Source organism: Grampus griseus (genome assembly GCF_964374135.1).
Source record: "Grampus griseus genome assembly, chromosome: 20".
Classification (NCBI taxonomy): Eukaryota; Metazoa; Chordata; class Mammalia; order Artiodactyla; family Delphinidae; genus Grampus; species Grampus griseus.
This window is the reverse complement of record NC_139014.1, coordinates 30039966-30052245: the sequence shown is the minus strand read 5'-3', so window position 1 is coordinate 30052245 and position 12280 is coordinate 30039966. Positions and strand designations below refer to the sequence as shown.

Below are 12280 nucleotides of genomic sequence, written 5' to 3'. Positions count from 1 at the left end.
TCAGTTTTATTTACTTCCAGACTTTTTTCTATAATTTTACAGTATATATATATTTTTTGTCCTAGAAAGGGGGTTGTACTAGACACAGTATGCTGCAACTTGCTTCATTCACTTAACATATTACGAACACTTTCTATCTTTCCAAGTAACAACATATCAAGCTACTTTATTTTGTTAAATGGTTGCACAGTGTTTCATTACATGAACTTATCGTAGTTTGTCTAATACTCCACTGTCAGGCATTTATGCTTTTTTTCCAAATGTTTACTATTATAAATAACACACTACACGGAACTCTGTAGGAGAGATTCCTGGGAATGGGATTCCTGAGTCAAAGCATATAAGCATTTTAGTTATTTACAGATCATGCCAAATTGCCCTCCAATTGGCTCTACAAATTTACATTCCAGTTACAGTGTATAGGAGGTTCCTTTTTCCCTACGCCTTTATCAACCTGGATATTATCAATAATTTAAGTTTTGTCAGACTGGCAAAAAACAATTTTTTTTGGTTGATTTGTAACTTGCATTTCTCTGATTACTGATTTATCTGAGTGGTTCAACATCTTTCTATACACTTACTGGTCATGTGTATTTCTTCAATTGAACTGCACATTAATATTATTGTATTTCTTTTTATTGGATTGCTTTATTTCTTAATGATTTGTAGAAGCTTTTATGTATTATGAATACAATGCTTTATATTTTGTGTTGTAAATATTTTCTCTTAGTCCATGTAACAGAGACTGCTAGTTGTCTCCTAATATTTATTCTTCTTTTAAATCATGGTATTGTTTACACAGGCAAATGGACACAGCTACAGACCACATTTCCAAGCTCCCCTGCAGCCTGTTCATGTGACTAAGTTCTAGTCAAACTGATGTGAGCATAAGCAGTGATTATGCTCATAAAAGGAAGGGATATTTATAGCACCCTGCTGGCTGACATGAGGATAGAGTGGTGGGCCATCTTTCACCACGTAACACCTGAGGGCTAGCAGAGAAAAGCGAAGCTGCCACATCAGCTCTGGACTGTTATTATGAGGAAAAAATAAACTTCTAAATTGTTTAAGACACTGGTTTTTATGTTTTGTTTTTTACAGTAGCCTAACTTATATGCGGACTAATATGGAATTTGGAATCTGTAAGTGAGGTGCTGCTGTAATTCAAATTAAAATACGTGGTACTGGCTTAGCAGTCAGACAGCAGGTGGTTAAGGCACATCAGGCTAGAACGTTGGTGATCATTGAAATCTATTTCAAAACATTTGGTAAAATCACTGCCTGTGATACCCTGGAAAGCAGACCACATGCCAAGCGAGCATGTAACCATACGGGGAAAGGCTGACAAAATTCACAATGTGTTGGCTGTTTTCTTGACGATTCAGCAAAGCCCTAAAATAAGAGATGAACTCAGGCTAGAGGTAGCCAGTGTGCAAGCAGAGACGGAAGGGAATATTCCTCTGTCTGTGGTTGAAAACCAACTGACTAGCGTTCAGTAATTTGGGGTGTGCATCGAAGTAATTTACTATCCCAACTTGAAACAGTAGTAAGAGGTACCTCTAATGAGGGCCTCAAGCTTTTCTCAAGTATCTCTGATAGACTATGGCAAAGGTGAGATTAAGGGTGTTATCTTCCCAATCAAACCCTCATTTTCAGATGATCTCAATATAGGTGCCATTAGGTTGAGAGAAGAGGATGGACAAAGTTTAACTTGATTTTATATATTTAACTTAATTTTTAAGAAACTGCCTAACTGTTTCCAGAAGTGGTTATACTATTTTAAGTTCCCACTAGCAGTGTATGAGAGTTCCAGTGCCCTATCAACACCTGGCATGGTCATGGTTTTTTTCCTTTTTTAAAAACTTTAGCCATTCTAATTGGTGTACAGTGATATCTCATTGCAGTTTTAACCTGACTTCTCTGATGATTAAACATCTATTCATGTGCTTACTGGCCATTTGTGTATCTTTTGTGAAATGTCTGTTCATATTGTACCCCATTTCTGAACTGCACTGTAAGAGTTTTTATATTCTAGATATGTCTTTGTTTTGATATTTTAATTTTAATATTGCTGTCAATATTTATTCCTAGGCTTTGGCTTGCCTTTTCATTTTCTGAATGATATCTATTGAAGAGCAGAAGTTTTAAATTTTGATGAAATCCAATTTATCATTTTTTTCTTTATTGATCATACTTTTTGTGTTCTAAGAAATCTTTGCCCGAAGTAGCAAAGTTTGTCTCTTATTTTTTTTTCAAAAAGTTTTAGGTTTTATATTTAGGTCTGTGATTCATTTTCAGTTAATTTTTTTTCCTTTTTTTATCCCTTTTTTAGTTAATTTTATGTATGGTACGAGGTATGGGTCTATTTTTTTTAATTTTAGAATTTCATTTATTTTTTTATACAGCAGGTTCTTATTAGTTATTCATTTTATACATATCAGTGTATAAATGTCAATCCCAATCGCCCAGTTCATCCCCCACCCCTCACCCCTCCTTGGTGTCCATACGTTTGTTCTCTACATCTGTGTCTCTATTTCTGCCCTGCAAACCGGTTCATATGTACCATTTTTCTAGACTCCACATATACGCGTTAATATACGATATTTGTTTTTCTCTTTCTGACTTACTTCACTCTGTATGACAGTCTCTAGATCCATCCACGTCTCTGCAAATGACCCAATTTCGTTCCTTTTTATGGCTGAGTAATATTCCACTGTATATATTTACCACATCTTCTTTATCCATTCGTCTGTCAATGGGCATTTAGGTTGCTTCTATGACCTGGCTATTGTAAATAGTGCTGCAATGAACATTGGGGTGCATGTATCTTTTTGAATTATGGTTTTCTCTGGGTATATGCCCAGTAGTGGGATTGCTGGGTTATACGGTAATTCTATTTTTAGTTTTTTAAGGAACCTCCATACTGTTCTCCATAGTGGCTGTATCAGTTTACATTCCCACCAACAGTGCAAGAGGGTTCCCTTTTCTTCACACCCTCACCAGCATATGTTTGTAGATTTTCTGATGATGCCCATTCTAACTGGTGTGAGGTGATACCTCACTGTAGTTTTGATTTGCATTTGTCTAATAATTAGTGATGTTGAGCAGCTTTTCATGTGCTTCTTGGCCATCTGTATGTCTTCTTTGGAGAAATGTCTATTTAGGTCTTCTGCCCATTTTCTGATTGGGTTGTTTGTTTTTTTAATATCGAGCTGCATGAGCTGTTTATATATTCTGGAGATTAATCCTTTGTCCGCTGATTCGTTTGTAAATATTTTCTCCCATTCTGAGGGCTGTCTTTTCGTCTTGTTTCCTTTGTTTTGCAAAAGATTTTAAGTTTCATTAGGTCCCATTTGTTTATTTTTGTTTTTATTTCCATTACTCTAGGAAGTGGATCAAAAAAAGATCTTGCTGTGATTTATGTCAGAGAGTGTTCTTCCTATGTTTTCCTCTAAGAGTTTTATAGTGTCCGGTCTTACCTTAGGTCTCTAATCCATTTTGAGTTTATTTTTGTGTATGGTGTTAGGGAATGTTCTAATTTCATTCTTTAACAGTAGCCATCCAGTTTTCCCAGCACCAGTTATTGAAGAGACTGTCTTTTCTCCATTGTATATGCTTGACTCCTTTGTCATAGATTAGTTGTCCATAGATGCATGGGTTTATCTTTGGGCTTTCTATCCTGTTCCATTGATCTATATTTTTGTTTTTGTGCCAGTACCATATTGTCTTGATTACTGTAGCTTTGTAGTATAGTCTGAAGTCAGGGAGTCTGATTCCTCCAGCTCCGTGTTTTTCCCTCAAGGTTGCTTTGGCTATTTGGGGTCTTTTGTGTCTCCATACAAATTGTGAAATTTTTTGTTCTAGTTCTGTGAAAAATGCCATTGGTAGTTTGATAGGGATTGCATTGAATCTGTAGATTGCTTTGGGTGATATAGTCATTTTCACAATATTGATTCTTCCAATCCAAGAACATGGGATATCTCTCCATCTGTTTGTATCGTCTTTAATTGCTTTCATCAGTGTCTTATAGTTTTCCGCATACAGGTCTTTTATCTCCCTAGGTAGGTTTACTCCTAGGTACTTTATTCATTTTGTTGCAATGGTAAATGGGAGTGTTTCCTTAATTTCTCTTTCAGATTTTTCATCATTAGTGTATAGGAATGCAAGAGATTTCTGTGCATTAATTTTGTATCCTGCAACTTTACCAAATTCATTGATTAGCTCTAGTAGTTTTCTGGTAGCATCTTTAGGATTTTCCATGTGTAGTATCATGTCATCTGCAAACAGTGACAGTTTTACTTCTTCTTTTCCAATTTGTATTCCTTTTATTTTTTTCTTCTGATTGCCATGGCTAGGACTTCCAAAACTGTGTTGAATAATAGGGGCAAGAGTGGACATCCTCATTTTCTTCCTGATCTTAGAGGAAATGCTTTCAGATTTTCACCATTGAGAATGATGTTTGCTGTGGGTTTGTCATATATGGCCTTTATTATGTTGAGGTAGGTTCCCTCTGTGCCCACTTTCTAGAGAGTTGTTATCATAAATGGGTGTTGAATTTTGTCAAAAGATCATCATTTCTTTTCATTCATTTTTTTTCTTTATTCTGTTCCGTGGCAGTGAATTCCAACATTGTGTCTCCCAGGTCACTTATCTGTTCTTCTGCCTCAGTTATTCTGCTATTGATTCCTTCTATTGTATTTTTCATTTCAGTTATTGTATTGTTCGTCTCCGTTTGTTTGTTCTTTCATTCTTCTAGGTCTTTGTTAAACATTTCTTGCATCTTCTCAATCTTTGCCTCCATTCTTCCGAGGTCCTGGATCATCTTCACTATCATTATTCTGAACTGTTTTTCTGGAAGGTTGCCTATCTCCACTTCATTTAGTTGTTTTTCTGGGGTTTTATCTTGTTCCTTCATCTGGCACATAGCCCTCTGTCTTTTCATCTTGTCTATCTTTCTGTGAATGTGATTTTTGTTCCACAGCCTGCAGGATTGTAGTTCTTCTTGCTTCTGCTGTCTGCCCTCTGGTGGATAAGGCTATCTAAGAGGCCTGTGCAAGTTTCCTGATGGGAGGGACTGGTGGTGGGCAGAGCTCAGTAAAACTTTAATCCGCTTGTCTGCTGATGGGTGGGGCTGGATTCCCTCCCTGTTCGTTGTTTGGCCTGAGGCGACCCAACACTGGAGCCTACCTGGCTCTCTGATGGGGCTAATGGCAGACTCTGGTAAGGCTCATGCCAAGGAGTACTTCCCAGAACTTCTGCTGCCAGTGTCCTTGTCTTCACATTGAGCCACAGCCACCCCCCGCGTCTGCAGGAGACCCTCCAACACTAGCAGGTAGGTCTGGTTCAGTCTCCTATGGGGGTCACTGCTCCTTCCCCTGGGTCCTGATGCACTTACTACTTTGTGTGTGCCCTCCAAGAATGGAGTCTCTGTTTCCCCCAGTCCTGTCGAAGTCCTGCAATCAAATCCCGCTAGCCTTCAAAGTTTGATTCTCTAGGAATTCCTCCTCCCATTGCCAGACGCCCAGGTTGGGAAGCCTGAGGTGGGGCTCAGAACCTTCACTCCAGTGGGTGGACTTCTGTGGTATAAGTGTTCTCCAGTCTGTGAGTCACCCACCCAGAAGTTACGGGATTTGATTTTATTGTGATTGCGCCCCTTCTACCGTCTCACTGTGGCTTCTCCTTTGTCTTTGGATGTGGAGTATCTTTTTTGGTGAGTTCCAACGTCTTCCTGTCGATGACTGTTCAGCAGTTAGTTGTGATTCCGCTGCTCTTGCAAGAAGGAGTGAGCGCACGTCCTTCTACTCTGCCATCTTGCTCCTTCAGGCTGAGGTATGGGTCAATGTTAATTTTTGTTGAAAACACTTTCCTTTCTCCATTGCACTGCCTTAGCACCTTTGTTGAAAATCAATTGACCACATATGTGCGGATCTATTTCTGGACTCTCTATTTTGTTTCATTCATCTATAGGTCCCTCTTTTCACCAATACCAAACGATTTTGATTATTTTAGCTTTATGGTAAGTCTTGAAATCTGGTAAAGTCTCCTCCAATTTTTTATTTTTAAAAATTGCTTTGGTTAATCTCTGTCCTTTGCATTTTCTTTTAAATCTTAGAATCAGCTTGTCATTAAAGAAAAAAAAGTCTACTAGAATTTTGATTAGGATTGCATTGAATTTATAGATCAACTTGGGGAGAACTGTCACTTTAACAATATTGGGTATTCTTATCCATGAACATGGCACATCTTTCCATTTATTTGTCTTCTTTAATTTCTTTCAGCAAAATTTGTAGTTTTCAGCGTAGAGGCCTTAGACATATTTTGTTCAACTTATTCCTAGGTATGTTATGATTTTGGGCCTACCATAAATGTTTTATTTTTTTAAAATTTCATTTTCCAGTTGTGTGCTTTCCAAACTTTACGCCTTTTACTTCTTTTTCTTGCCTATTGCAATGGCTAGGTCCACCAGTACAATAATGAATACAAGTGGTAAAGTGGGCATCCTTGCCTTGTTCCCAGTCTCTGGAGTAAACAGTTTAGTCTTTCACTATTAATCATGATCCTCACTATACATATTTTATAGATATTCTTTATCAGTTTGAGAAATGTTCTACTATTCCTACTTTGCTGAGAGTTTTTATTACAAATGAGTGCTGAAGTCTGTCAAGTGCTCTCCTTGAATCTATTAAAATCATCATAGAGTTTTTTCTCCTTTACTCTGTTAATATGGTGCATAATATTAGCATTTGAAATTCAATCAAGCCTTGCATTCTTGAGACAAACTCTACTTTGTCTATCAGCCTTTTTACATATTGTTGCATTCAATTTACTTACATTTTGTTAATTATTTTTGCATCTACATTCATGAGGATTATTAGTCTGTAGTTTTCTTCCTTCCTTTGAGGAAAATGTTTGATAACCAACTTCTTTAATCTATATAGGGCTATTCACTGGTTCTTCTTGTGTGAATTTTGACAAGGTGTATTTTTTAAGAACTGTGGCTATTCCATTTATGTGGTTGTGTTCATTAACATAAGACTGTTCATAATATTCTCTTACTATCCTTTTACTATTCACAGATTCTGAGGTGTTAATCTCTTTTCATCCTTGGTAGTTACGATTTTTGTTCTCTTTTTCCTGATCAGTGTAGTTAGGAGTTTGTCAATTTTGTTGATCTTTTCAAAAAGCCAGTTTTATATTTGTTGGTCTTCTCAATTGTCTGTTTTCTATATCACTGATGTCTATTTTTATTTTTAGTATTTCCTTTGGGTTTACTTTCCTCCTCTTTCCCTAGTTTCGTATGGTAAAACCTCAGGTCATTGATTTTAGATCTTACTTCTTTTCTAATATTAGCATTTAAAGCTACACACTTCATCCTAACACTGTTTTAGCTGCATCCCGCAAACTGTGATGTTGTATTTTCATGGTCAAAATATTTTCTAATTTTCCTTGTGATTTTGTCTTTGATTCACAAATTATTTAGAAGTATGTCACTTTATTTCCAGATATCTGAGGTTCTCCTAATTACTCTGTTACTGATTTCTCATTTAATCCTGTTATATTCAGAAAGTACACTGTGTATGACTTCAGTTCTTTTAAATGTATTGAGACTTGTTTTATGGCCCGATGAATGACCTATCCTGGTAAATGTACTATATGCACTTGAGAACAATGTATATTCTGCAGTTGTTGGCTGCTCAGTGTACTATAAATGCCAATTAGATCAAGGTGTTTATGTTGTTCAGATCTTCTATGTCTTTACTGATATTTTGTCTAGTTGTTCTATCAATTGCTTAGACAGAAGTATTAAAATATCCTAGTACATTGACGAATTGTGTTTCCCCCTTTAATTTTTGTCAATTTTTGCTTCATGTATTTTGAAACTCTATTACTACAAAAAACACATTTACAGTTGATACACCTCCCTGATGAATTGTTCATCATTATGAAGTGGCCCTCTTTATAACACTCTTTGTCTTAAAGTCTATTTTTTCTGATATTTAAATATAACCATACCAGCCTTCTCGTTCTTCCTGTTTGCATGTTGTATCTTTTTCTATCCACTTACTTTCAACCTACATGTCTCCTGTAGCCAGCCTATAGTAGGAGTTTGCCCTTTTATCTACTCTAGCAATCTCTGTCTTTGAGATTTTAAGACCATTTACATATAATAGTTGTATTGGCTAAATTTGGGTCAACCATTTTACTATTTGTTTTCTCTGTCTTCCTTATTTTTAATTCCTTGCTTCCTCCTTTCCTGCCTTTTTTTTTGGATTATTTCTATACCAATTTTGGTGATTACCCTAGAAGCTACAGTATGTCTCCTTGTTTCCTGCTGCCTGAAGACCACTCTGTAGAATTTCCTTTACTGTTTATCTGCTGTGGCACATGCTCTCTATTTTGTGTTTATCTGAAAATGTCTTCATTTTTGCCATCATTATTGAAGGATCTTTTGGCTGCGTAGAGATTTCCAGGACTGCGGATTTCTTTTCATATATTAAAAATATGATTCTACTCCTTTCTGGCTTCCACTATTGCTTTTCAGAAATAAACTGTTAGTCTAACTCAGGGGTTGGTAAATTATGACCTTTGGGTCAAACTGGGCCCAGCAACTGTTTTTGTAAATAGTTTTACTGAAGTATAGCCACAAACATTCATTTATGTATTATCTATGACTGCTTTTGTGCTACAATGGCAGAATTGATTGGTTAAACAGAGATTATATGGTACTGGCATAACGACAGAAAAATAGACCAGTGGACTGGAATAAAGAAACCAGAAATAAACCCTCACATATATGGTCAGATGACTTTCAACAAGGATGCCAAGGCCACTCAGTGGGGAAAGGTCTCTTCAACAAATGGTTCTAGGAAAACTGGATGTCCACATGCAAAAGAATAAAGTTGGACCCTTACCTTACACTGTCTACAAATATTAACTCAAAATGGACTAAAGACCTAAATATAAGACCTAAAACTATAAAACTCCTGGAAGAAAACATAGTGGAAAAACTTCATGACACTGGACTTGGCAATGCTTTCTTGGATACAACACCGAAAGCACAGGCAACAAAAGGAAAAGTAGACCAATGGAACTACATAAAACTTAAAACTTTTGTGCATCAAAGGACACAGTCAACAGAAGGACTGTGAGTAGAATATTAGCTAAATTAATGTGATCTTGAACAAGTTACTTATCCTCTCCAAGATTAAGTTTCCCGATCTTTAAGACGATAATACCAGTTTCATCAAGTTTGCTGTATGTCATAAAAGTGAGTGTGTAGTAAATATTCATCACTGTCCTTTTCTAAATTGCCTTCAAAGTCTGTGCCATTGCTTTGAACATCTGCAGTGGTAAGAAATCTTAATCTTTGATCGTAGATTGGATCATATACTCAACTAAAAGCAACTGTGCAAGCTAAGTTTAACAAACAAAATGAGTGATCAAGATAGCTTTTAGTCTAAAAGGCGTTTTGCAGAAAGAACCCAATGAGTCTAAACAACATCTCGATCATATTACTATTAGTTTACTTTTTGGAGAAATTCTCACAGAAGTTCCCAAGATTTTTCCAATTTTTATGGGTTAAAATGATTGCTTAACCTGATTCATTAATTCACTGAACTGCATGCCTCTGACATGCATATAATTTGAGAATATTCAAGTTGTCCACTGAAGACTTTGATGACTTGGTTTTGGATCATACAAGAAACATGTTTTATTGGATGTCACCATTTTCTTAAAAAAATGATTCTTTCCAATTTCCCTAGAAAGAGTAGCAGCAACTGTACTAAAACAATCACTCGGGCTCCTACAAACCACAAGAAAAATCCCATTGATACAGAGTCATACTTTAGAGTATCTTTATAATATGCTCAGGATAATGTCTTTAATGTCCATCTAATTTTTTCCTGCCACAGTTTAAGCATATTCCCTCTTGTACTATACTCTGCTAATAAGAGAACAAGTACTTCCGTAATTACAAAGTCTTTGGCATCTGAAGCAGTTATTGAATCACCCTTCATCCTTGCATTCTCCAAGTTAAATAATCCAAATTCCTTTGCTTTTACTTACCATGTTCTCTTTTCAAAAGCTCATACTCTTACATGCAATACTGGAATATAACGTTTACATACTTTAAAAGGATGATTAAGAAAAAATAAAGAGTTAAAATTGCAGTTGTATGAAACAGCAATGTGATTAGTATATTACAATTATGAATAATAAATGAAGACTAGAAAAACTATCATTCATATATTAATTCTACACTATGATTCTACTGCTAGCATTCTAGAGCACAATAATCCTTACCAGGGGACTTTCCTTGCTGTGAGTTGCTTCTTCGCTCGCTGTATCTGGCTGGAGTGGATAAACCTGTGTCTTTACTAGGCTTGCTAGCAGGCCCCATTTCTGAAATAAGGAATCCCATCTGTTCTGAAGGCAAGATATTCTCAGGTGTTTTCATCTGGCATTTTATACTGGCATCCACCTAAAATATTAAACCCACTCATTATTCCAAATTTTCCCCAAATATCTACTAAAAGCTAAGATATTTTATCACAGGAGTTCTACTATAGAAACATGATCCAACAAATAAGACTGTAAGGCTTTTCATCCTTAAGAATGATACCACCCAGGCTTCCCTGGTGACGCAGTGGTTGAGAGTCTGCCTGCCGATGCAGGGGACGCGGGTTCGTGCCCCGGTCCGGGAGGATCCCACATGCCGCGGAGCGGCTGGGCCCATGATCCACGGCCGCTGAGCCTGTGCGTCCAGAGCCTGTGCTCCGCGGCAGGAGAGGCCACAGCAGTGAGAGACCCGCCATTTTCTTACCGCCAAAAAAAAAAAAAAAAAAAAGAATGATACCACCCGATTTTGTTAAGCTAATCTGAATATTCGGTAGTAAGATGTATATTTCCCCATACACAAACTACTGAAATGTCTATGGAGCTACAATATTTACTTACGATCAGAGGAAGATTCACCATGAAGTTTCTTTTTTCTTTTTTGGTAAAATTCACATCACACAAATTCACAATTGGTTAATACCACTATCTTTTCCCACTCTAACATCCCTTCCATCAGATTGCCTGCCCCTCTTGGTGATACTGGAATGGCCATAGGCATTATCCTGTTGGATGATGTCAGAGGGGTTATAAACACTTTATTCTATTAATTTTGTATTCTTTGGCTTAATGAGGACCTCAAATTTGTATAAGCTTCACTCCCTATGAAATCTAGATCTGCTCTGCTTATGACATATGAATTTCTCTCTTGGAGTTCCTATGTTTTCTTTGGAATATCAAATCCCTTTGTCAAGCTGACCAACTTCTCAAATACTCTATTTGTTTATGAATTTATTTTAAAATAAAACAATATAATGAAGTAGAGCTAGGAGTTCAAAATATAGCTTTCAAAAGCTGTGATATCCAAATTAAAAAAAAAATAACTGTGTGAATGCAATTTTAAGGTACAAAATCTAATCTTTTGGATGTGACTACGAAGGAATAAAGGCAAATTTCATGTTCTTTTCACAGGCATATTTGAAACATAATGGGACTATCTTTGGTCTATTGAATTTATAATATTAATACACAGTATACCGGGTCTCAACAGTTGGGCTCAAGAAGGACAATGAGTTGATAAAAACCATAAGATAGGGCTTCCCTGGTGGTGCAGTGGTTAAGAATCCGCCTGCCAATGCAGAGGACCGGGTTCGAGCCCTGGTCCAGGAAGATTCCACATGCCGCGGAGCAACTAAGCCCGTGTACCACAACTACTGGGCCTGCGCTCTAGAGCCCGCGAGCCACAACTACTGAAGCCCGCGCACCTAGAGCCGGTGCTCCACAACAAGAGAAGCCACTGCAATGAGAAGCCCACGCACCACAACGAAGAGTATCCCTCACTTGCCGCAACTAGAGAAAGCCCATGTGCAGCAACGAAGACCCAACACAGCCAAAAATAAATTAAATAAATAAATAAACCCAAAAACCCCATAAGACATTTGGATCTAAAGTTAGAGCTAGAAAAGAATGCATTTTAAAAACTGCCAGAAATTCCCTGGTGGTCCATTGGTTAGGACTCTGCGCTCTCACTGCCGAGGGCCTGGGTTCAACCCCTGGTCAGGAAACTAAAATCCCACAAACCGTGCAGTGCGGCCACAACCCGCCCCCCATACACACACACAAACTGCCAAAAAGTTATCTTGGGAATCTCTAACAATGAAGACATTTTCAGTTCCATTAAAGAAAAAAAATCCAAAATGAAATACATATGTATCAGGCTAAG

General features: G+C 37.1%; 1 protein-coding gene across 1 annotated transcript in view; it reads right to left on the bottom strand.

Moving 5' to 3' along the window:
* HSF5 (heat shock transcription factor 5) overlaps positions 1-12280 on the bottom strand; it is a gene marked incomplete at its 5' end in the record, with an annotated part of 49232 nt that overhangs the window by 16989 nt on the left and 19963 nt on the right. Inside the window, one exon of the mRNA XM_082679776.1 lies at positions 10306-10483. Coding sequence (XP_082535902.1) covers positions 10306-10483 — 178 coding nt within the window. The remainder of the gene's footprint in view (positions 1-10305; positions 10484-12280) is intronic.